Below are 22,027 nucleotides of genomic sequence, written 5' to 3' on the forward strand. Positions count from 1 at the left end.
TGGGGGAAAGCTCTCCAGTGCTGTGTGGAGGCCTGGCCTTCCTTCTAGTTGAAGCAAAGGGAGGAAGAGTTTTCCTAAGCAGCTCTGAAGCGCTGTCCTGTGAGAAGGTGGCGGCACTGCCAGGGCATGACTTGAGCCCAGAGCCGAACAGTCTCACCCAACTAGGGAACTCTAAGCGAGGGAAGCTGGTTCTGTGGACTTTGCTTGGTGTGTCATGGAAGCATCGTGGTGAGGCAGGGGGCCAGCTGGGCCTATTCAGAGCTGCCCCCTCCTCCTCCTGCACAGAGCCTCGGCCAAGATGAGCAGGATGAAGCCAGCCACTCCCAGGCGGATGTTGACTTCCACAGCGATGTCCCCTGTATAGGCCAGAGAGGGAGGAATGATTGACTGTTGGATAGAAGGAAACAGGTGAGATTGCTGCCAACTCCTCTTCTCTCGCTCTGGCACTAATCTCTTTTTCAACACTTACCCACCATCTGTTTCTAGTGACCATTTGATATTTGTTCCGGTCTCCTGAGTTTTTGGACACAGGAAGCCTCTTTCCATGTCTCTTCTCCTTTCAAATGTTCCCTAAGCACTTTGGAGCAAGGGAGGTGAACTGAGGGGCAGTCTTTGCCTTGACCTTCCCTGCAGGAGAATGCTGTGCCATCATCTCCTTCCTCATTCCACTGGGCCAAGGGTTGGGGGGGTGCCAGCTGCCACTGCTCCATTGCCCGAAGTGGGGGCAAGGAAAAGAACCCTGTAGGCATCCTTCTACCACTCCCCAAACTGAGAATTATGGGGAATTGCAGTACAGCACCTGACCCTGTGCAAATAAGGCCAGTATCCAGCACTGCTTTTCATGCATTCCCAACTCCCTAAAATCACCTTCATTCTCCGATCTGAATGCATTGGCCTGGCTCCAGGGTGAGGGAGTGGGGCAAGTGGAACTGCTGCAGTGGTTTACTTCTGGAACAGTGGTTTACTTTTTATATTTCCTAGAGGACTTGGCAACTCTGGGTGCAGTCAACTTCAAAAAGGTTTTATGGGGCTGAATTTCTCCCAGTCATGGAAATTCCTTCTCCCCACACCCTATCAGAGCTTCCTAGCAAGGAGGGACATTTCTAAAACATCTGCCATTGACTGACACATCTGAATACACTGGCATCAACTGTTTGGGTGTCTGGCAAGTATTTCTGGGATTAGTTCTGAGAAAATTCCATTCAGTGGAGCTCTGATTTAGGTTTTAACTGCTTCATCACCCACAGTTTATTACACCCACATTGACATGCAATAAAGCAAGAATTGGATCTTGACCTCAGGGATCTTGGTGACCCGGTCATACACAGTGTCTCCCAGGTGCATCTTGTCCTGGGCACCTACCTGAGCACACCACACTTGCATCCTGGCTGTGTGCACAGCTGTGGTTTCCCCAGGGGCGTTTGCTGCATCTGCTCAGGGTTGCTTCTTCCCCTGTACAGTTCACTCCCGCCAGCCAGATGGGGCCAGAGCCCTGGCCATGCTGTGCACTTCCAAGTGCTTCAGTGGCACTTCCACAGCTGAGTTCTTTGCAGACCACGTGGGCATCACGCAGATCCCAGCCAGCATCGCACACAGTCCCCCACTGGTGCTCGTGCATCACCTCAACCCGCCCAGAGCAAGGGCTTAGGCTGTTCACAAGATGGAACTCTGCAGGGGGGACGGGGGCAGGAAGAAAGAAATGCATCTTGTAGCAGAGCCGTGGCTGTCCTAAAGACTTGGCTTGGGTGAAAGTGGTGTGTTAAGAGCTAGGATACCTGCTTCTTACTAGTCCTCTAATTAAACAACGGTGCTTCTCTTGTCATCTGGGATGCCAGGATGCCCAGAGACAGCTCCTGTGAGCATGACTTCCCCAGAAAATCAGCTTCTATCACATCAAAGCAGGTACCCACTCACCAGCACCTCCTCCCCAGAAAAGGCACTGCAAATGATGGCAAGTTAGGAAAGGCCTAGCAGGACATTCCTAGGATGGCTTTCCCTGTAAGAGTCTCTGCTTCTCAGTCATAGGGATGGATAGGTGAAGAGTAAGGAGATGGATCCTGAGAGGGTGGTCAGGGCCAGGAGGACATCTATGTAGCATCCTGCTCCTTCCCTCTAAGCATCCAGTCAAGGTATGGTGGGAATTGCAGCCAAATCTCTTGCTCTTCCAGAACCACTGGACCAAGCTTTTTCCATGCAAAAACATGGCTTGGATGCTGACTGAAAGAGCGTTCAATAATCGGTATCATCCAAGAGTGCCTGGAGCCTTCTGGACCACTCCTGTTCAAGGATTCTGCCCAGGAAAAGAATATCTGCCTAAAGGTGTTAAGATCTTCTGGTGCCAGAGAGGATTTCTTCAAGAGTGCTCTTTCAGCTGGTATAGGACCTCTTCCTCTTGCAAGGAAGCATTAGTCACCTCCCTAGCCCAGCTGGGACTCCCCTCCCTCTGTGTTTTTAGGAGGCCAAGAGAGTCAGACTACAATACGGAAGTGGCTGCATGAACCTGCCCAAAAACTTTGCAAAAGTCTTTGAATTTTTCCAACTGCAACTCATTCAATAACCTTAACCATGTGTGATCTCAGTATCTCACCAGATTCTATCACTGCAACACTGGAGTCTGAACCCCAGTAGATGAAAGACTTTATCCAAGATATGCATCAAACATACTATATTAAGAGGTCCTGAACAACCCAAAAAGCTCTTAAGTGAGAAATACAGGATTGAATAGGGCCAGTGCGATGCTGTTTGTCTCGCTGCCACATGCATACCTGACTCTACACTTACACTGGAGTTTGATTGCAGCCACTTGAAGGCTTTCTCCAGGTGCATTCAAGCTGTCCACCATACTGCCTGGTTATTCTCAGCTCTCACAGAGAGGGTGCTTAGGAGTGACCATGTCAAGCACTTGGTCATCTCCGTGTTCAACCAAGGCTTCAACAGGAGGACCAGCCATCACGCTGGAAACAGCTTGAGCCCTCTGGAAACCAGGTGGATCCATTGGCCCCTTTGGGCAGGCCACCTTAATAGTTCTCCTACCGCTGCAGAATGGATGTTGCTTTCACAGGCACCTTTGAAGGCCCATGCGGCTTCCCTTAGCCTATTCGGGAAACCAATATGGCTCCAGAGCAGGGGAGTGCACACTTTCCTTGGCGTCTTTGCATTCTGCTTCCCTATTCATCACTATATAAAATGAACTGGATGTGCTTCTTTTTCAGTATCCTCTGACTTAAAGCAGTGTGCCTTGGCTGGAGAAGGTCCCTAAGCTCAAAGGAAAGGATTCATTCTTCTAGTGATGAGGTCCTGAAGTCTTCTCTCCCCCACAAAAGTTCTGTTCATTAGCCCATGGTTTGCTGTAATGGCATGGAGGCCATTTGCTTAGGGCCTCCTTAAGCCTGGCGGTGCCTCAGCATTATTTATTTATTTATTTATTTATGGATTTATATCCTGCCTTTTTCCTACAAAGGGCTCAAGGCAGCTTACATCATTCTCCTCCTCCATCTTATCCCCACAACAACTTTCTGGCATTCAGAAAGCAGGCAGCCTCACAAAGAGCAGGTTTAATGTCCTAACATTAATCCACTCTTGAAACTTTTTAATGAGGTGCATTTTCAAATATGTTAAATCCATGGAGGGATTGCAACAATCTCCTTTCCCATCAGTAGAATTATCAGAAAACCTGCTGCTGATGGACTACCTGGGAAAACCCAAACTGCTGAAAGATTCTAACACCAGAAATTATTACCTGAGCACACAACTCCAGCAACGTTTTCATCACTACAGGGATGCACCCCACTTTGAACACAGTCAAAAAGGAAATCTTCTGTCCCCCAACAAGAAAAACAACGCTTGCTGATCCAAGTGTGTCCTTTTCCAAAGTGAACTCCTACTGCATTGGAAGAGACAATTCCACACCCAAGCTGCCTGCACAAAACTTGGGCATTATCCAGACTCCAGGTCAAATCACAGAGTGCTTCCCACTGCTGGTCACCAAAGACCTCCACTCTCCCAGAGCAACGATTTGGGCCATCCATCAATCTTACATGTGTAGGACCTGAAACACGGAAAGGTGATGTTAATTCTGTGTCATCCAGTTCCTCATCCTTGTTTTGCCAGTTTTAGGAACTATTTCAAATGGAGGTTGCTCAACTGGCTGCTTTTTCCACTGGGAGGGCAATGCAGAAGGAATGCACCATACTTTGGCACATCCGATTGCAGCTGGCTGCTGTTACAACCTCTCCCTGCAAATTCTGTTTTCCATCTGCACTGAAAGGGACCTTTATTTATTTATTTGGAATTTTTGTATGCCGTCCCATTCGCATAAGCCTCGGGACGGCTTCCAACATATAAATTAATATCTATAGAAATACATATAAAATTTGGAAACATCCTGACTAATAATTTAAAACCAATAAATAAAGTCAGCAATTATTAAAATATCGTTTAAATAAAAAGGTCTTGGCCTGGCGCCGAAAAACAAATGACAGCACCAGGCGGACCTCTCTGGGGAGCGCATTCCATAAGTGTCTGAGATGGGCTCTGAACAGCTATTCTGAGCTTCAGTTCCAGATATTTGCTTAACTAACAGCTGGAGCTGCTTCTCCAGTAGACTAAGAGGATGAGAAGATGCTTCCTTAAATGAGAGGTAATGGTTGGTGACTCGGGATGTGTGAGGAATGTCTTTGGAGGTAGGAATCTCTGAGATGCCCTGGGCTTGGCTCCCCAAATTCTCATCTGCTTTGCAGCAGCCCTGAGTCCAAGTTCCTCATAAGCATGCCCCGTGTTTGCAGGGTATGAGCCAGAAATGCTGCACGTGTCATGTCCCTCTCCCATGTCAGGTGCAGCTGCTAAAAACGATTGGCCACAAGGAGCTTGCCAGGAAAAGAGATTTGCATGACTGGTAACAGTGTCCCTCTTGTACTCCAAGTGCTCCTGCCATTTGGGCAGCTGCAACTCGTGCCAAAGAAATCTTATATCAGGAACTAGACTGCTTTGGTTCCAGCTGGTGACCAGCATCAGAAATCCATCTCACTATTTGCAGGATTGGTCCTGGGCCCTGCTGGAGTTCTCAATCTCCTGATGAGTGCCAGCTGGAGGTCCAGCGGGAAGAGCTATAATGGAGCAAACTCTTCACTTCAGAATTGGCCTCTGCAGAATAAGTTTACCTGTTTGCTTGTACTGCCTTGCTGTATGTACCCTTTCCCACCATGTCCTGCCTTGCTATGCTGTTCATACTTGTACTGCTTTAGCAATGCTTGTCTTCCTGCTTGCTATCGCTTAGCTCCTGCATCTTGCCTTGCTGTGTATCCTGCCAGGTTATCCTGCACCTCTGTTTGCCTTCCTGGTTCTCAGCCCATGGCTTGTCCATGACTGCATCCATATCTTCCCTCATACATACTCCTGGTTTCTGATCTTGGCCTGCTCTGTGACTATGATGTGGAATTTTTTTATTGGACTTCACCATTACAGTTCAGGCCCTCTCCTGCCTGACGTTCTGTTGCCTTGGTCCTGGTGCCCCTGTCTTACCTCCTGACACCCATGTCCCAGCCCCTGACAGCTGACTCACCAGGAATGGAGCCCCAGATGGGCACATATGAGGGTCTGTGAGCACTTGTGGACTTCCTCTTGACCCATCCTGCATTGGAAGACCAGGCTGGGCTCAAAGAGAAGCTGAGGGAAGCCTGGAGGGACCAATTCCAGTAGGGTTCTTCCCAACTCTTCTGGTTGATACTATTTATTTGAGTGGAGGGCAGTCTCATCCCTCTCAAAGATCTCATTCAGTCTTGTAATGAAAGTAATTTTGCCCTGCATAGTTGAACTCAATCTAAATATGTTGGGTACATTATGGTTTCATAAGGATAAAGATTTAACTCTGAGTACCAAGTTGAGGGTCCGCCATGTGGAAGAGGCTTACCTGAGCACGTCACGCTTGCATCCCGGCTCCCCGGTCGCAGCTATGCTGTCCCTAGGAACTTTTGGGGCAGTCGCGCAGGGATGCTTCTCTTCCCGTGCAGTTGACACTCTCCAGCCAGATGGGACTGGATCGTTCAGGAAACCAGGGTGTCTCTAAAGCCTTTGAGGCATTTCCGCAACCCAGCTCTCTGCACACAACACTTGGGCATCACGCAAATCCCAGCCAATGTCACACACGGTCCCCCACTGCTGGCTGTGCAAGACTTCAAGCCGCCCAGAGCGGCGACTTGGGCCATATAATAGCCGGAGCTCTGAGAGAACAAAAAGAGTAACACACACAGATTTCTGTCCTCCGGCCCTGGTTCTGATCTCAGAGCCAACAAGTGAGGCCTGGCAAGAAGATACTGCTCATGTTGTGGGGTGCTTTTAGCTCTCAGCTGCTTCTCAGCAGACTGTGTCTCACCGTGGAACCTTTCAAACCTTGATCTGTGCCTCCAAAGCTCTTCCTCCTCAGGCAGGGAGCCTGCCCAGAATGGGACTGCCATCTACGGGGGTGCAAGGAAGGCAGCATCCAGTTCAGTTCCACTTGGGGCTTGACCTGCTTCACCTCATGTTTCAAATGGAGCCTTCCTTTTCAACGTGGAGGACTCATGTGTCTTCCCATTGCACAGTGGGGGTGGCAAAATGAACAAATGGTGATGTCTTTGTCTGCTCTCTGCCTTCCCTAACCTGAGATGATGTGGGCAGGACAGAGCTGAGTCAGCTCCCTCCTCTCACTCCACAGAATCCCGTTCACTCTTTTTCACTCCTCCAAGTGGCAGGGACTAATCTGGTTTGTCTTGTCTTCCCTCTTTCTGGGCTTTCTCACCTCACCTCTGTGTGCATGCAAGTGTTTTCCCTGCCTGGGGAAAGACCTCCCCTTGCAAAAAAAAAAAAAAATTCTTCTGGGTGATGCCGTGGGAGGAGGAAGGATTGTCCCTCCTCCTGATGCCAAAGTTAGGAAAGGATGTGTAAGGGGAGTTGCTTTTGAGTGTCAGCAAGAGCTGGACCTGGTGGTGAGAGACTTGGCTGAGGTGCAAGTGCAAGAAATTTGGCCTGAGGTACAAGTCACTAGAATGTTTCTATTGACTACAGTGCCCCTTGAGTCCTTAACAAGTCCTGTCAGAGCCCCAAATAAACAATAGAATTCCCTCACATACATAGTTGTTTTTTTAATTAAGTAATTTGTTTGCTGGTCATATCCTGTGTAAGCCTCTTCCATTAAGCTCAGAGAAGTGCCAGCAGCAAGGATTTAGGATAAGGCACCCTGAGTCATAGTCTGAGAGAGTCCACTAGGCCCTGAAACATTAGCATTTGCAAAATGTAAGAAATGAGATAACCCATTTGGTGGTGGCAGGGCTACGAAAGAGAACCACTCAAACATTATCAGCAGCGGTAAGAAAGGCAGCTTTGTTAATGCCACATCCTATCTGAAAGCGAGATCCGTTGGTCAGAAAACGAAACCACCACTTCTCTTTGTATGGAGTATTCCAACTTCCCAGAATTCTGTGATACAGTCAAGATATGCTTGGACATAGTTGGAACCCTCCTGGAGTGATTCCATCAGGGCTGACCTACTCCAAGCACAACCACCATTTCTGCAGAAACCCTGAAGCTGACTGGAACAGTCTTAAACGGACCAGACAGGCACCTTGATCTGATCAGGAAACACGCTAGTTGGTCTCATCTCCTCACCTATGCCTGATTTACTTATGCTAATGCATGTCTGCTCTGGATCCCCTCCCCCTTTTGTCCCTTCTCTTAATCCCTTCAATGTTTGTTTGCTCTTGCCTATTTTACTGAGATATTACCCCAAAAAAATCCTGTATTGTTGAATTCTTTGTAGTCACAGTAGTCTGGCTACCTACATTCATTCATTCATTCATTCATTCATTCATTCATTTATTTATTTATTGCGTTTATACACCATCCCATTACTAAAAGTCTCTGGACGGCTTGCATGTAACTTCCTGATTATCTGTACAAATTGCCATGTGCTTTGAATTGCACACCTCAGTTCTTGCTTACATATCCATGTGCAGACCGCCCTCTTGCCTGTTGCTCAGGAGTTCATGGCCTCCATGGCTACCTGGGGCTGTCACAAATGATATCAGGTCCCATTTATTCTATGGTACACACTCTGGATCAGGGATTGTTTTTTCCTTGGTGAGATGATGGAGAGCCGAGTATGAAGGGACAATGGATTGGATCCAGATTTAGGCACCTGCAATTGGATTGGCTAAAGTGGACTTCTCTCTCCACTCTTCCCCATGGCAGCCACTCCTTCTGCTGGACAAGCATGCATAGGTGGTCAGGGGAACCTCCAAGTCAAGTGAAGAGAGCCTGTGGTCAATGGAAGGCAGATTATGGACCCAACCTTGTATGTGGCCCCATTACCATAGACAGATTAATGCATGATAAGTTAGGCCTTTCAGTAGGGATGGAGGGATAGTCACCATTTTCCCACAAAGGATGAATCGAAGCACCCAGAAGCATTGCATTCATTGCAGACCCAGTTCATTACCTGAGCACACAATGCCAGCATCTTGATAGTGGCTGCAGTCATGCTGTCCCCAAGGTTTTCTAGGACACTTACTGATGGAATCTTCCAACCATGTACAATTGAGATCATCCAGCCAGATGGGACCAAGTCCTCTTCCAAAGTATGAGTCTTTTGGGGCTGACAGGACCTCTCCACAGCCAAGTTGTCTGCACAAGACTTGGGCTTCCTTTCGATCCCAGGAATCATCACACACAGTCCCCCACTGCCCATCATGGAACACTTCAATTCTTCCAGAGCAGGGACTGGATCCATTCACCAGTCTAATCTCTGTTGGGTCTGTAATGATCCAAAGCCACAGATAATGTTATTTCTGCGCAACTAAGTCTTTGGCCACAATCCTATTATTATCACACTCAATGGGTGTAAGCTCCCAAATTCTGGGGCCAATGGTCATTCATTGCAGCATGGGAGGCACAGTAGGGTCTCCCGCCTCCCCGTCTGCCTTTTTCTACATAGAGCTGTATCATTCCAGACTCTTTAAGAAGACAAATGCAGTGATTTTTATTTTTTCATTATTTTTAATAGATACAAGGAAAAAAGCAAAGAAAAAGTAACATGAAAGAGAAAGATACCAAGGGATCTTGCATAAAAATTACAGATAGTGTTAAGTGTGGGAAATTACACAAAAAGTCAATAATTATTATTGCTTCTGACTCTTCTACCTAGAGTCAGACATGACTGGACTTTAATGTCAAGGGGAAACCTTTACCTTTATGCAGCTAGAATTTCATATTCATTTTAGTTACCTTTGAGACAGGGCTGTAGTTACATGAAATTGTGACAAGTTACCTGAGCACTCCACACCCGCATCCTGGCGGTGGTCACACCTGTGCTCTCCCCAGGACGTCTTTGGACATTCACTTAGGGTTGCTTCACTCCCCGTGCAGTTAACTCCGTCCAACCAGATGGACCCGATCCTTGGCCAAACCAGGCTGCACCAAACGCTTGTAATGCATTTCCACAGTTTAGTTCCCTGCACACGACATGGGCATCGTGCAAGTCCCAGCCAGAGTCGCAAATGGTCCCCCACTGGTGGTCATGCAACACCTCGATCTGGCCAGCACAGCGACTGGAGCCATTCACTAGACGGAGCTCTGATGGAGGAAAAGAGGAGCTTATGTAACTAAATCATGTAACTATGAACCATCCCAGGCTAATAGATACCATCCCTGAATTCACCATCCATCCCACTGCATGTGCTGTTTATCATTTTCTGAACAAGAGCAGCCCAAAAGCACTTTTGTCAGCCTTATAAGTTCTCAGCCTGATCTTTTGCAAATCAAGGCCAATTTTCTCTGGTCTTGTCCAGTGCAACATGTCCCTATTTTCTGCCTGGATTTCCCAGTGGTCTACTTGCTGCTTTTGCCCATCAGTTAGGAGTTCTGCCCTTGATTCCTTTCCATGAATTTCACGGAATATCCACTGTGATGGCATCTGAATCTAAGGGAGAATTTTTCTGTTCATGAAAGAGTGGCTGGGGTTTCATAGGGCTCTCCTTCTTTAAAGATTCCCTTGGGTTCAAGTGGGACTGCACACAAAAATGCACCCCCAAAATCTTACCCAACCAATTCCTCCAGCAAGAGATCCTTCCAGATAACAGTAATGTTCATTTAAATGGTCTGAAACTGTGCCTTGCTCCTTCTGCCCCCATGGATGGTGGCTGTGGGGAAGCAATGCCCAGGGGGTCATAGGAAGAAAGAAGGTGTTGCCTCCCCTCTCTCTGAGACCCTGAAGATTCTGTACTTTCCCCAAGCAACTGTGTGGGAACGTTTCCCTCTCTCCAGCAGCTTTTGAAATCTCTGGGGAGAAGGATTGATCCCCAGATTGAACTGAGCAATTGTGTATGAGATTACTGCAGAGAAGTGATCTCTGTGAGTGCGTATGTGGGTGCACATATGATACATGTGGATCAATGCACCTTTTTGTGCACTGATGTGTACATCTGCATTTGCACCTGCATGCATTCACCTGGGCACCCTGTAATCACTGGATCTGGCTCTTATGGCCAAAAGCATGGACAGTCCTTAAGTAAACTGTGGAGTCTCTAAATTTCCCATTCATCTTCCTGGCCAATGGCAAGTCAACCAACCCTTACCTGAACACACGACACCAGCATCTTCTGAATGATAGCATTTGTGGCCACTCCAAGTGTTCACAGGGCAGTGGTTCAGGTCATCTTCCGTCCCATCACAGGTGACACCAACCAGCCAGATGGGACCATGTCCTCTTCCAAAGTGAGCTTTTCCTGGGGCTGACAAGGCTTCTCCACAGCCAAGCTGCCTGCACACAACTCGAGCAATTATCATATCCCATCCATCATCACATGCTGTTCCCCACTGCTGGCTGCGAAGCACCTCAACCCTTCCAGAGCAACGGCTTCTACCATTCACCAAACTGAGCCCTCCTGCAATGTTTAACAGCACTGTTAGTTTTCACCCAGGTCTCCGTGGCCATGTGGCCGGCATGACTAAACACCGAAGTGCACGGAACGCTGTTACCTGCCTAACGAAGTGGTACCTTTTTATCTACTTGCATTTGCATGCTTTCGAACTGCAAGGTTGGCAGGAGCTGGGACGGAGCAACGGGAACTCACCCCGTTGTGCAGATTCGAACCGGTGACCTTTTGATCAACCAGCCCAGCAGCACAGCAGTTTAAACCACTGCGCCACCTGCAGTCCCCACAACATGTATACATTTCCCCCAAATATTTGTGTGAATTTTAGAAGTTTGGACACATTTTTCTCTCCACACTTTCCAAAAGTTTACATCTTGACAGGCACAGTTTGTTTTTCATGGAATGGAAAGCATTTTCCATTATATATGACTCCACTATAAAGTTTTGGGGTCCTTGGAGGAACAGTTTTGATAAATCCATTTTTTAAAATCCTCACCACATTATAGCAAACTTCTGAACCTTGCCTACTTTAAGATAGTGGCACTGGCTTGCTTAAAAATATGCTGAATATTCCTAATGGTATTTGTGAGCACCAAAAAGCCATTACCTTGAGGTGGACTAAGCTCCATCCAGCATTTATTTATTATTTATTATTTATTTATTAAAACATTTTTATGCCGCCCCATTTGCCGAAGCCTTGGGGCGGCTTACAACAATAAATTAAATCCACATAAATAAAATTAAAATATATACATTAGGAAAAAAATACAATATAAAATAAATATAAAATAAGCTGCATAAGCATTCATCTAGAGCATTTACCCAGCGGCACAGCAGACTGCAGTGAAAGAGGAATCTGACCTCCGGAAAGCTGCCGCTCGGCTCAGGGTGAGCCAATCCGCCTTCGACCTGCCGACTCACCGGTGCAGTCCACGCTTGCGTCTTGGCTGTGGCTGCAGCTCTGCTGTGCCTGGGGCCCCTTGGCGCATTCGCTCAGAGCGGCCTCACCCCCCGTGCAGTTAACGCTGTGCAGCCAGATGGGGCCAGAGCCTTCCCCATACTTTGCTGCCCCGACAATCCGGGAGACGTTTCCGCAGCCCAGCTCCTGGCACACAACTTGGGCATCCTGGAGATCCCAGCCAGTGTTGCAGATGGTGCCCCACTCATTGTTGTGGAAGACCTCCACCCTCCCGGCACAGCGACTTGAGCTGCTTGCTAGGCGGACGGCTGAGAAAATCCAGAGAAAGAGAACTCAGGAATGCACCAGGAACTGACAAAGAGCCTCAGCTGGGACTTCTCATGCAGCTGGTGAACCAGAGAATGAAGGCTCCTGGGATCCCCATTATTGCTCCACTCACCCAGCACCAGCCTTCAGTGGAATCTGGATGTTGAAGAGGCTCAGCCTTTACTCATACCATCTTTAAGCCTAATTGTGTTTATTTTGAATGTGAGCACATCCCGCTTTGTCCTCAGCTAAGGCAGCTCCCTGCTCTGCTCTTCTCCACTGATATGCTTTCTTCTTTATAAAGGAACCATTTGATCAGGGTCCTCACAGTCACAGACGTCCAAGCCCGCCTCATCCCAGACCTTTCTTATGGCTGAGACTGGTTCAGATGACTATGGCTGAAGCTGTACAAACACTGCATGTGGGGGAAACCCAGAATTTGCTCTTGGGAAACTTCAGGTCTGGCCCGCCCTAGAGGCAGGATGCACCCCACACCACTGGTGGTGAATCAGGGAAATGCAGTGATGTTTGTACATTCTCCAGCGCCAGGGGGAGCCCCATTCCCGCCACTGTCAGAGTCACCAGCGTACACAGCAGGGACTTGACAATGGAGTCCCTGATTCCAGCCCCTCTTTAGCATCTGATATTAAAAGAAAGGAGAAGAAGAAACACTACAATGACCAACCAGGATCCTTGACTGATAAGGAAAGTGTTGAAGCTGGGATGTGTTGGCCTCTCGGAAGAGCTGCAGGGCAACCAGATGCTGTGACAGGCACCACACTGATGCCCAGAGACTGAGCTGCTTGCACTGAACGCCCCAAGTCACCTTGGCATATGCCATGCTGGTCACATCCTTGTATAGGTAAGTGGATTTCCACCTCCTTTCTGCTTCCTAACCAACTGGTCCTTCAGCTTGTCCAGATCTCCCTCCTTCCCCACACTAACAGAATGTCCTTGATGCTGCAGTAGAAATAGCCAGCAATCTTCTGGCATGTGTCAATCAGACTGTGCTGGCACAGGGAGGTGGATGCTGCTTCCCTCAGTGTAGGGTCTCCGCCACTCTAAGGTGCTATTTCTGAGCGATGCAACCAGTAATCCCCGAACCAGGCTTCCACACGGTCGACTGGGTGCCCAACAGTTAAGGGCAGGCTGCATTTTTGCTAATGCAATGGATCTCGTCTGTGTCCCCAGTGTGAGGGAGGAGGCACCCAGCAGAAGGCAGCAGGGCTGGCTTCCACTCTTGTCTGCCTGGGCTACCCCCACTGTGGGGGACACTAAGAGGGAGTGGTGTGCATTTGTCCAGCTGCTCCCCATTGCAGATGTGAGGTGCGCCATTCTGGGCTCTGCCTTTTGCAGGTAAGTGCCAATAATGTTGTGCAGTTGTTGGCACAGTTCTGGCTTGTGCATAATTGCAGGAAGTTTGGATCTGATAGATTCAAACAAAAATGGGAACTGAACGAATTTCTTACCCGTGCTTAATCACACCCTCCAGAACATTGGCACACATTACCTGAGCAAACAACACCAGCAGCATTGTTATGGTAACAGTGGGTTTCCTGATGATTTGTGGGGCACTGCTTGAGAAATGCTTCTGTCCCTTCACAAATGACATCAGGCAGCCAGATGGGACCTTTTCTTATCCCAAAGTGAGCTTTCTGATGGGCTGCCAAGGCACCTCCGCAAGCCAGTTCCCTGCACACAACTTGGGCATTCCTCAGGTTCCAACCATCACCACACAAAGTTCATCACTCCTGGTTGTGAAAAACCTCGATTCTCCCAGAGCAGCGGCTTCTTCCATTCACCAATCTGACTCCTCCTGGAAAGGATGAAAGCAGAATTAGCCCTGCTATTTCCTATTTCTCCTTTTCATTTCATTCCACTATTAACATTCCAAGCATATATTTTTCTTTATGCACATTTATTTATTTAGAACATTTTTATGCTGCCCCATTCCCAAAAAGTCTCCCAAGAAGCATCAGCAGGCACGGCCAATTGGCTGTCTTTTTGCCTCCACTTGCCTTCTGCCTAAATAATGCTGAGTTGAACAGACAGGTGCTGGTGAAACATAGAAACACAGAGGCAGAGCGAGTCAGAAGGGGCCTCCCGGGCCATCTAGTCTGACCCCTGGCTCCAGCCAGCTCCGCTCACGACACGCCCACCGTGTGCATGCCATGGTGAAGAAGAGTTCTGAACAGAAAATGAAACTGAGCTGTACTTTCAGCTTGTGCTCAGCTGATACATGAGACGCCACCGGACATGGGGATGAACATCCATCTCCTAGGCACATGTTAGGATTTTGTTAGTGCTTGAACCAAGGGAACATTTGATTTCCCATTTCTACTACTGGCTGTGAACATGAAGAAGAGCACATTTCCATGGAGTGGTCAACTATCTCCCAAATTGTGGATGCGCAAGTTCTCCATTTGGAACACACATTTTCCCTCTCAAACCTGATGAAACTGGAGTGCAATTGAGCATGGGAAATCCAGTGAGGTGAACATCAAAGTAGCGCTTAGAGTCTCAGAAATCACGAAAATCCCTTATTTTGCCCTTTTACAATCTCCTCTCCATACCCCACTTACCATCCATCCCTGCATTTTTCCTTATAAGAACTTGAGAAAATACATCAGTTTCCACAGACCAGTTTCAGCATCTCTGCCTCTGAGTCCCCCCACATCTCAGAACTGGCCCAGAAGTTATCTTTCAGGCCACTTAAATGTGCATCTTCTTCAGTTTGTAAAACTCTTGAATCTCCCGGCATTAGTTCTGGATTTATTCACAGGGAAAACATTTGAATTACAGTTTAGGGCTTCTTTGTCTAATGAAAATTGTTATGAATAATTTTTGATATCATTTACACAGGATTGGATTAATGTCCACCCTGCTTAGAGTAGACCATACTCTGAGCCACAGTAACCTCAGACAAAGCCTGTTGTTAATATTCGTAGGGCCCTGGAGGAAAACTTTAGTTTGACGCATGTTTGGGTCAATAACACTTCCTCTTGTGGCCCCAGAGGTTCCTTCCCAGATCGTATAATGGCTCCGCTCTGGCTGTTCTTTTCCAAGACCGACCTACCTGTATGGCAGCTGGGGGAAACAGGGTTTGCAGCTGAGCGGAGACCAGCCTGTATTACAGGAGGGCAGGAAGGGACACGGCCAAAGGGCAGTCCCATGACTTCGCGCTTGATGTTGGAGGAGGTAATGCTAATCTGTCTATCTGCCAGGTATTTCTGGAGAGAGTTACTGATAGGCAACATCTCATTCATTTGGAAGACTTAAGCCACAGAATATTACAAGAGGGCAAGAAGGAGCAGGACCAAAGGGCAGTCCCATGTCTTTGCTCTTGATTCTAGTGCCTCCGCATAAACTTCTCTGAGGATGTGTTATGATCGAAACCTACCTGAGCACTCCACGCTCGCATCCTGGCTGTGGTCACAGCTGTGCTGTCCCCAGGGCCCCTGTGGACAGTCTCTCAGGAATGCTTCCTCTCCTGTGCAATTCACGCCCTCCATCCAGATGGGACCAGAGCCTTGGCCAAAATGGGCTCCCCCTAATGCTTTGGAGGCATTTCCACAACTGAGCTCCCTGCATGCAACATGGGCATCCTGCAAGTCCCAGCCAGCATCACAAATGGTTCCCTACTCCTCACTGTGCAGCACCTCGATTCTTCCAGAGCAGGGGCTTGATCCATTGACTAGACGGAACTCTGCTCGGAGATCAAGAGGGAAACACAGTCACAGACCTCTGGCCATCACAAAACATTGATTCTCATGTGGTACCCAGTAAGATAAAAAAATGTGCCAAGAAGAAGGACACCTGAGTGCCGCTCAAGCACAGTCTCATACCCTGTGCAAGAAACGCTCTGCAGCCGGATGGGGCCAGTCCCTTCCCTGTACTTTGCTCCCTGGAAAACCTGGGAGGCATTTCTGCAATCCAGCTCCTTGCAAACAGCCTGGGCATCCCGGAGATGCCATCCAGCATCACAGACGGTGCCCCACTTGCAGCAGACCTCCACCCTCCCTGCACCATGACGTGAGCTGTCACTGTTAGGCAGAGCTGCAATGTAATCATAAGAGAGAGAACTCAGTAACACATGCAAAATTGTCAAGGAACCTCTGTTAGGATCAGTTAGGATTTCTCATCCAGCTGGTGAACCAGAGTAGTTAAGAAACAGGCCCCCTGGGATCCCCACTGTCTGTCCACTCATGTTAGTACCACTCTTTCCTTTCCCTTGGAAGAGCAAATGCACCAGGCAGCAGAGTTCTGTCTTGGAACTTTATTGTAATAAAGGGAGTCGGAGGGTTTCCTTCCCCTTGCCAACTCACCAAGCACATGTTCACATTCCATATTTATGCCCTTTCCCCATCCGCTTCTTCCCTCCTCCTCTCCCTCATTGGCTGAGGTTTTGGGAGGTTACAATTTTTTCCGTCCACCTATTCTGTGCCGCTCCAATACCTGTTCTTCCCTCCCATTTTGTCCCTCCCAGGTGAATTAGAATGAGCTTATTTTTCAGGCAGGGTGTGTTAGTTAATATTCATGAGGTCATTGAGCAAGGGTCCTGCTATCTTGTCCACGTGCCAATTCCCTCCTGCTATCTGATCCCGGCCCCCTCCTCCTATGGCTAAGGAATTTTCCTTGTTACATTTTCACTCTTCCTGTTTCCTTGTTTCGAATCATCCTTTCTTCCCTATCAATTCACCCACCAACATGCTTCTTGCATGGAAATTAATTTCTAATCTGCAAGATGCAGATCTGTCAGCCTGCCTGGAATCCATTCTCAGAAGTTGAGAAGGCTCAGCTTTTCATCAGGTCAATTTTAAGTCTTTTTCTGTGTATTCCAAACATGAGCGCATTCTGCCTTGTCCTCAGTTTAGGCAGCTGCCTGCTCTGGTCTCCTACATTATTTAACTATTCTCTTTGGGCCAGGCCAGGAGGGCTCTACACCAAGCCCAGGATGTGGTGAATAAACAGATCAGTGCAGGGTAACTTTGGCTCTTCAGAAGGGATGGAAGGATATTACCCACATCTGCCCGCAAAGCATGAATAGGGGCAGCCAGAGGAACTGCAGTCAAGAACCAGTTCCGGTGCATTCCAGTTCATTACCTGAGCACACAACACCAGCATCATCATTGTGGCTGCATCCATACATTCCCCAAGATTTTCGAGGACATTTTCTGAGATCATCTTCCCACCCTCCACAATTGCGACCATCCAGCCAGATGGGACCATGTCCTCTTCCAAAGTGTGCTTCTGTTGGGGCTGAGATAGCATCTTGACAGCCAAGTTGTCTGCACACGACTCGGGCATCCTGCAGGTCCCAGTCATCATCACACACAGTCCCCCATTTCCCATCATACAGCACCTCAATTCTCCCAGAGCAGCGGCTGGATCCATTCACCAATCTAACCTCTGCTGGATCTGGAATGAAAGCCACAGATAGCGTTACTTCTGCACTTCTAAGCTTTTGGCCACAATCCTATTATTTCCACACCCAGTGAGTGGAAGTCCCCAACCAGGGGGACCTACAGTCATCCAGTGCAGCACAGGAGGGAGGCCTGGTGGGGTCACCTTCACCTCCCTATCTTCCTGCTCTGTCACTTCGGCTTTTCCAGATGTCTATCTGGGGCATCTCTGAGGAGGAGGAATGGAGGATGGGAGGCCTCAGGAGAGCTCATGTCCTCACCCCTTCTTTTCTCCTGTCTCTCTTTAAGGTTTACTTGCCCAACTTGTGAATCCTGTGGGTACAGAAGGAGCATGGAACTTGAATTGCCCCATGGGATGCTGGAGCTCTGTCTCTGGCCTCAAATCTGGAAACGCACTTTTATCATCCTGCCTGACTCCATGCACTGTCTGGGAACCATCGACTGTCACCTTCCAAGTGTATTCATAGCTCCCAACACTTACCTCCCCCAAAGCCAGTCCATTAACTCGAGTCCTGTCTGCAGCAGCACAAAATACTGCTTTTCAACCCATTCTCTTTTATGATAATGATCTGATTTTCCTCTTCGCATGGATTCACTCTCTTTCCCTAATCCTCACATAGGTGTGATAGTTTGGAGAAGTTCCTTCTGGGTACCTGAATGGCCCAAAAATCGTGATTCTTCCCATAGCCCGACAAATTGACAATTGGCAGCAGTACCACTGTGATTCTAACAGAGGTCTAGCAAAGTTCCCTGGCCAGAGAAGCCTGTAATATAATAGTAACCTGGTATTCAGCTTAAGAGGAAGGCTTTGCAATATGAGAAGTGCTATAACCTGCTAATCTAACCACAACTACCTGCAAGGACTGAAATGTCTAGCTGGAAAACTGGGAATCTTATCAAACGCTCAGCAACAGCACCAATCTTGTGCTACCTGTTGGACTAAGTTGATAGGATAATCCTTCTGCTTGGTATTGCCATCGCTAGTTCTAGTACTAAGATGCCACATCCAGCCTGCCTGAACAATTGTTCTGGATTGGACTGCCTGTGGGACGGGAACTCTGGCACCAGCAAAGGGGACAGTAACTCTGGCACCAGCAGAGCAGGGGTTGGCAACATGCCCGTGGCAGCGTGCAGTTCGCAAGGCAGACATAAGACAAGCAGCTTGGATTGGGGGAGACCCTGATGTTTGGCTTCTCTTCAGTCCCCCCAAATTAATAGGCTCTTAGGGAGCTGTGAAAGTGTCATTCAGTTAATTTTTCATAAAAACACAATGCTTTTGCAAATGTCTTCATCTACAGTCCACTGGAATTTGTGACCAAGAGCAAACTGCAAGTAGAAATAGGTGGAACTGACTGATTCTCACCTCCAGGTGCCCCTCGCAGACTCACCAGCCACCATCCTGGAAAGAAGATGAAGCCATTAGTGGAAAGGCATCTGCAGAATGAAATCTGGCTGTGGGGACCTGATCCTCCCAGTCTGCTACTGCCCAGCCTCTGTACCAGTATCTTCCACACACAATACCCACCAAGACAGATGAAGCTGAGCGAGAGATCCATGCTGAAAGACCACCCAGCTCAGTGGCCAGTAGCGATCATTTCCATAGTCCCAAGTACAGTGCTCTCAGTGGGGGCTGCAGCTTCTGAAATAAAAGGCATTCAAGTGGCTCCCATATCTCACCCAGAAGTTATCCTGGAGATCTGATGTTGTGGTTAACCGCAGTCAAAAGACGCTATTGCTTGATAAGCCATGTTCCCTTTCCTGTTTTCTGTCACAGAATGTGAAGCAGTGGAGGAGATGAACGTTTGCACAGGCTCTGAAGATGCAGCCCCCACTGTTTCCTGATGCCATCCCCAGAGGACTAGGGGCTCATTATGTTGGCACCAGGGCAGCAGGGTCCAGTCTCAGTGGAAGGACTGGCAGCACAGGAGTAGAGAATATCTAGACCAAAACATCTGGAGGCCAACATGTTACGCACCCTACTTTAAGTAAAATCGAACTTCTTTGGGGTTACAACATAGTGAAGTTCTTTGAATGCTGCATGTCGCAGACGTTCTCAGAAAGTGCTCTTCTCATGGCTTGGCTTTAACTTCTTTTTCATGTTTGTCTTTCACATGTATTGCACATGTGCATGGTTTTCTATGTATGCTAGGGAAGCATAGCCACACCAGCAGCCCTGCTCCCAAACTCTGCACATTGTGCATGGAAATCTGTGAACAGAAGCTACGCACAGGGCAGGGAATTGTGAAATGTTGGGATGCGTCTAGCAGGGCCCTTGTATAAGCCCATGCATGCAACATGTGGAGTGGGCCCTGCCTTCAAAGAATATGAAGCCTAAAATGACCGATCCTGTGACTTAAACCATCATCTGCAGCCCAGATGAGAACTTGGGCCTAACTGGGTAAGCACAGAACCTGGGGCCATGTCCAGCTCAAGTTCGTACAATCTCTCCATTCACCCATTATCACCACTCCTATTTAGTTTAGCTTCTAAAATGAGGGGCATTCTCTGAAAAGGGTTGGAAACGCTTCCTCTTTGCTACCCTGCTTGCTCAGTGAGGACTTCTGCAGACTATCTCACCATGCTTAGGGAAAGTGTTCCCTTCTGGACCACAGTCAGGGAAAATACACTCAGCCGTGCACTGGGGAACCAGCCCACGGTGCAATGGATTAGCATCTCTGTTTGGTTGGAGATGGCCTGCTGTTTATCTAGCAGAGGTGGCTGCAGGTAAGCACCATTTGCCAAACTGCAACAAAGAGAGAAGTACTGGAAGTGTTTTAGATCATTTAGTCAAAGTAGTGGAGAAACTTCTTGAGAGTTCAGGAAAGGAAGCAGAGGACTTCTCCAGAAGTAAGTTTTATTCAGAAGAAAACAAAATCACAGTCAAAGAGTAGATTCTTCAGGGCTTCAAAAAGAGAAAGAGAATGAAAGAGGGAGGGCTGTGCGGTGAACCATGTCACCTCATCATGTAGCTTTGGGTATTGCAGGTGGTCGGAAGTAGAAGCGGGCTTCTGGTTCAGGGAGAGACAAAGCAGGCACTATGAAAAGCAAAAGTAATTCTGGAACTTGGAAAAATATAGGCACTCTGATGTGCCAGTAAGATCACATAGACAAGAAAGTTTGATCAAGGGACTTGTCGGACTCCTAGCAGGAAAAATCTGAAAATTACTGTGTTACATTGCAGTCCTAGCAGCCCAGATACCATGAATAAGGTTTCTATGCACATTGGTAAGTTGAGGCTATTGAATCCCTTAATGCCAATCTTTACATTTCCAAGACTTTGCAATAGAATTCTTGCCCATTTTCTTTGTATCTTTTGGGATAATATACCACTGAAAAAAATCTTGTACCAGTTTTCTCTGAGTGCTTGACTGGCTGTGAATTTTATATCCTTTGTCCATAAAGTTTCCATTGACAGAATAGTATTTCTGAAAATTCTGCATCCAAATTATCATGCATATTTTTACTTGCTCATTCTCAGTATCATGTTGAAGTAATTGCTTATAACTTTGTCTTTGTAAATGATGTTTTTGCAGTGCAATCAGATTTTCAAAACTAAGACAATTTTCAAAAATGGTGCTCAAATATGTGAATATTAGTATTCCGTTAAAGAGAATGTTTAATCCAAACATAGATCAAATATCAAGAGGGAAAGTAGACATTCCTGTCTGGTACTTCTTCCAAGTTTTTAAAAAATAGACAAAAGGCCATTAGTCCTAATTCTAGTTTTTGTGGTCGCATATAATATTCTGACCCATTTCAGAAATTCTACAGAAAAGTTATCCATGTTAGCAATGATACATTTGTAATCAGTTTTATCAAAAGCTTTCTCTGTGTCCAGGGAAAGAATAGCGGCGCGTCTGTTCTGTCCTTATAGAGTGCTATCAGATCAACAACCAATCTGAGAGTATCTGTCCCTACCTATTTTTGATTAGGCAGGTCTGATCTGGCTGGACTAATGTTGTAATAACTTGTTGCAATCTATCAGCCCAGATAGCTATTCATATCTGAATATAAACATCCAGGGCTTTTTTTGTCATAGAATGCACCGGAACGGCGTTCCGGCACCTTTTTTTCCAATGGATTTTACGAAGTGATTTTGAATCGCCTGTCGGCGTAGCAGGTCAGCAGCAACATCATTAACATAGTGCCTGCGGGCTGCTTTTGTGTCCGCACCGCCCGGCTTGGGACGCTGCTCGGCTTGGGATTGGTGTGTGTGGTCGCGCGCTGAGTGCTTACTGCCGGCAACTTTTTTTTTCTTTTTTTACAAAAAAAGCACTGTAAACATCGATTAACAAAACAAGTCAATAAGTAGCACAGTAGGTATGATCCCTGTCAGGTTTAAGCATCACAGGAATATACGCAATGTTAAGTGCTGGCAAAAGAAATCCTGATTCAAGGGTAAATTGAATAAACAATGATGCTTTGGAATGAAAAACTGGAAAATTAGCTAGAGTAAGTTGGAGCTTATTCATGGG

The 22,027-nt window shown here is 47.5% G+C and overlaps 2 protein-coding genes across 2 annotated transcripts; both read right to left on the reverse strand.

Moving 5' to 3' along the window:
* Nucleotides 1–255: 255 nt before the first annotated feature.
* On the reverse strand, nucleotides 256–11,533 carry LOC123032084 (soluble scavenger receptor cysteine-rich domain-containing protein SSC5D-like). Its single transcript, XM_044447709.1, is given in 5 exon segments — nucleotides 256–356; nucleotides 8,471–8,793; nucleotides 9,298–9,415; nucleotides 9,418–9,603; nucleotides 11,512–11,533. Coding segments are annotated over 5 exon segments (750 nt in total).
* Nucleotides 11,534–11,787: 254 nt separating this feature from the next.
* On the reverse strand, nucleotides 11,788–18,950 carry LOC123032085 (soluble scavenger receptor cysteine-rich domain-containing protein SSC5D-like). Its single transcript, XM_044447710.1, has 5 exons — nucleotides 18,941–18,950; nucleotides 17,233–17,547; nucleotides 15,965–16,185; nucleotides 15,530–15,767; nucleotides 11,788–12,131 (listed from the first exon to the last, which is right to left on the reverse strand). The coding sequence occupies exons 1-5, from the start codon at nucleotides 18,948–18,950 to the stop codon at nucleotides 11,788–11,790; spliced, it is 1,128 nt and encodes a 375-aa protein (XP_044303645.1).
* Between the last annotated feature and the right edge of the window lie 3,077 nt (nucleotides 18,951–22,027).

Source organism: Varanus komodoensis, unplaced genomic scaffold, assembly GCF_004798865.1.
Source record: "Varanus komodoensis strain SLA01 unplaced genomic scaffold, ASM479886v1 scaffold53, whole genome shotgun sequence".
Taxonomy (NCBI): domain Eukaryota; kingdom Metazoa; phylum Chordata; class Lepidosauria; order Squamata; family Varanidae; genus Varanus; species Varanus komodoensis.

Excerpts from the sequence above, each read along its gene's own strand:
- LOC123032085 (XM_044447710.1), bottom strand. Across the intron at positions 16,186-17,232 it reads TGCTGGTGTTGTGTGCTCAG|CTCTGCCTAACAGTGACAGC; the intron begins GTAATGAACTGG and ends ATTACATTGCAG. Across the intron at positions 15,768-15,964 it reads CTTGCACAGGGTATGAGACT|GGAACCATTTGTGATGCTGG; the intron begins GTGCTTGAGCGG and ends AGTGAGGAGTAG.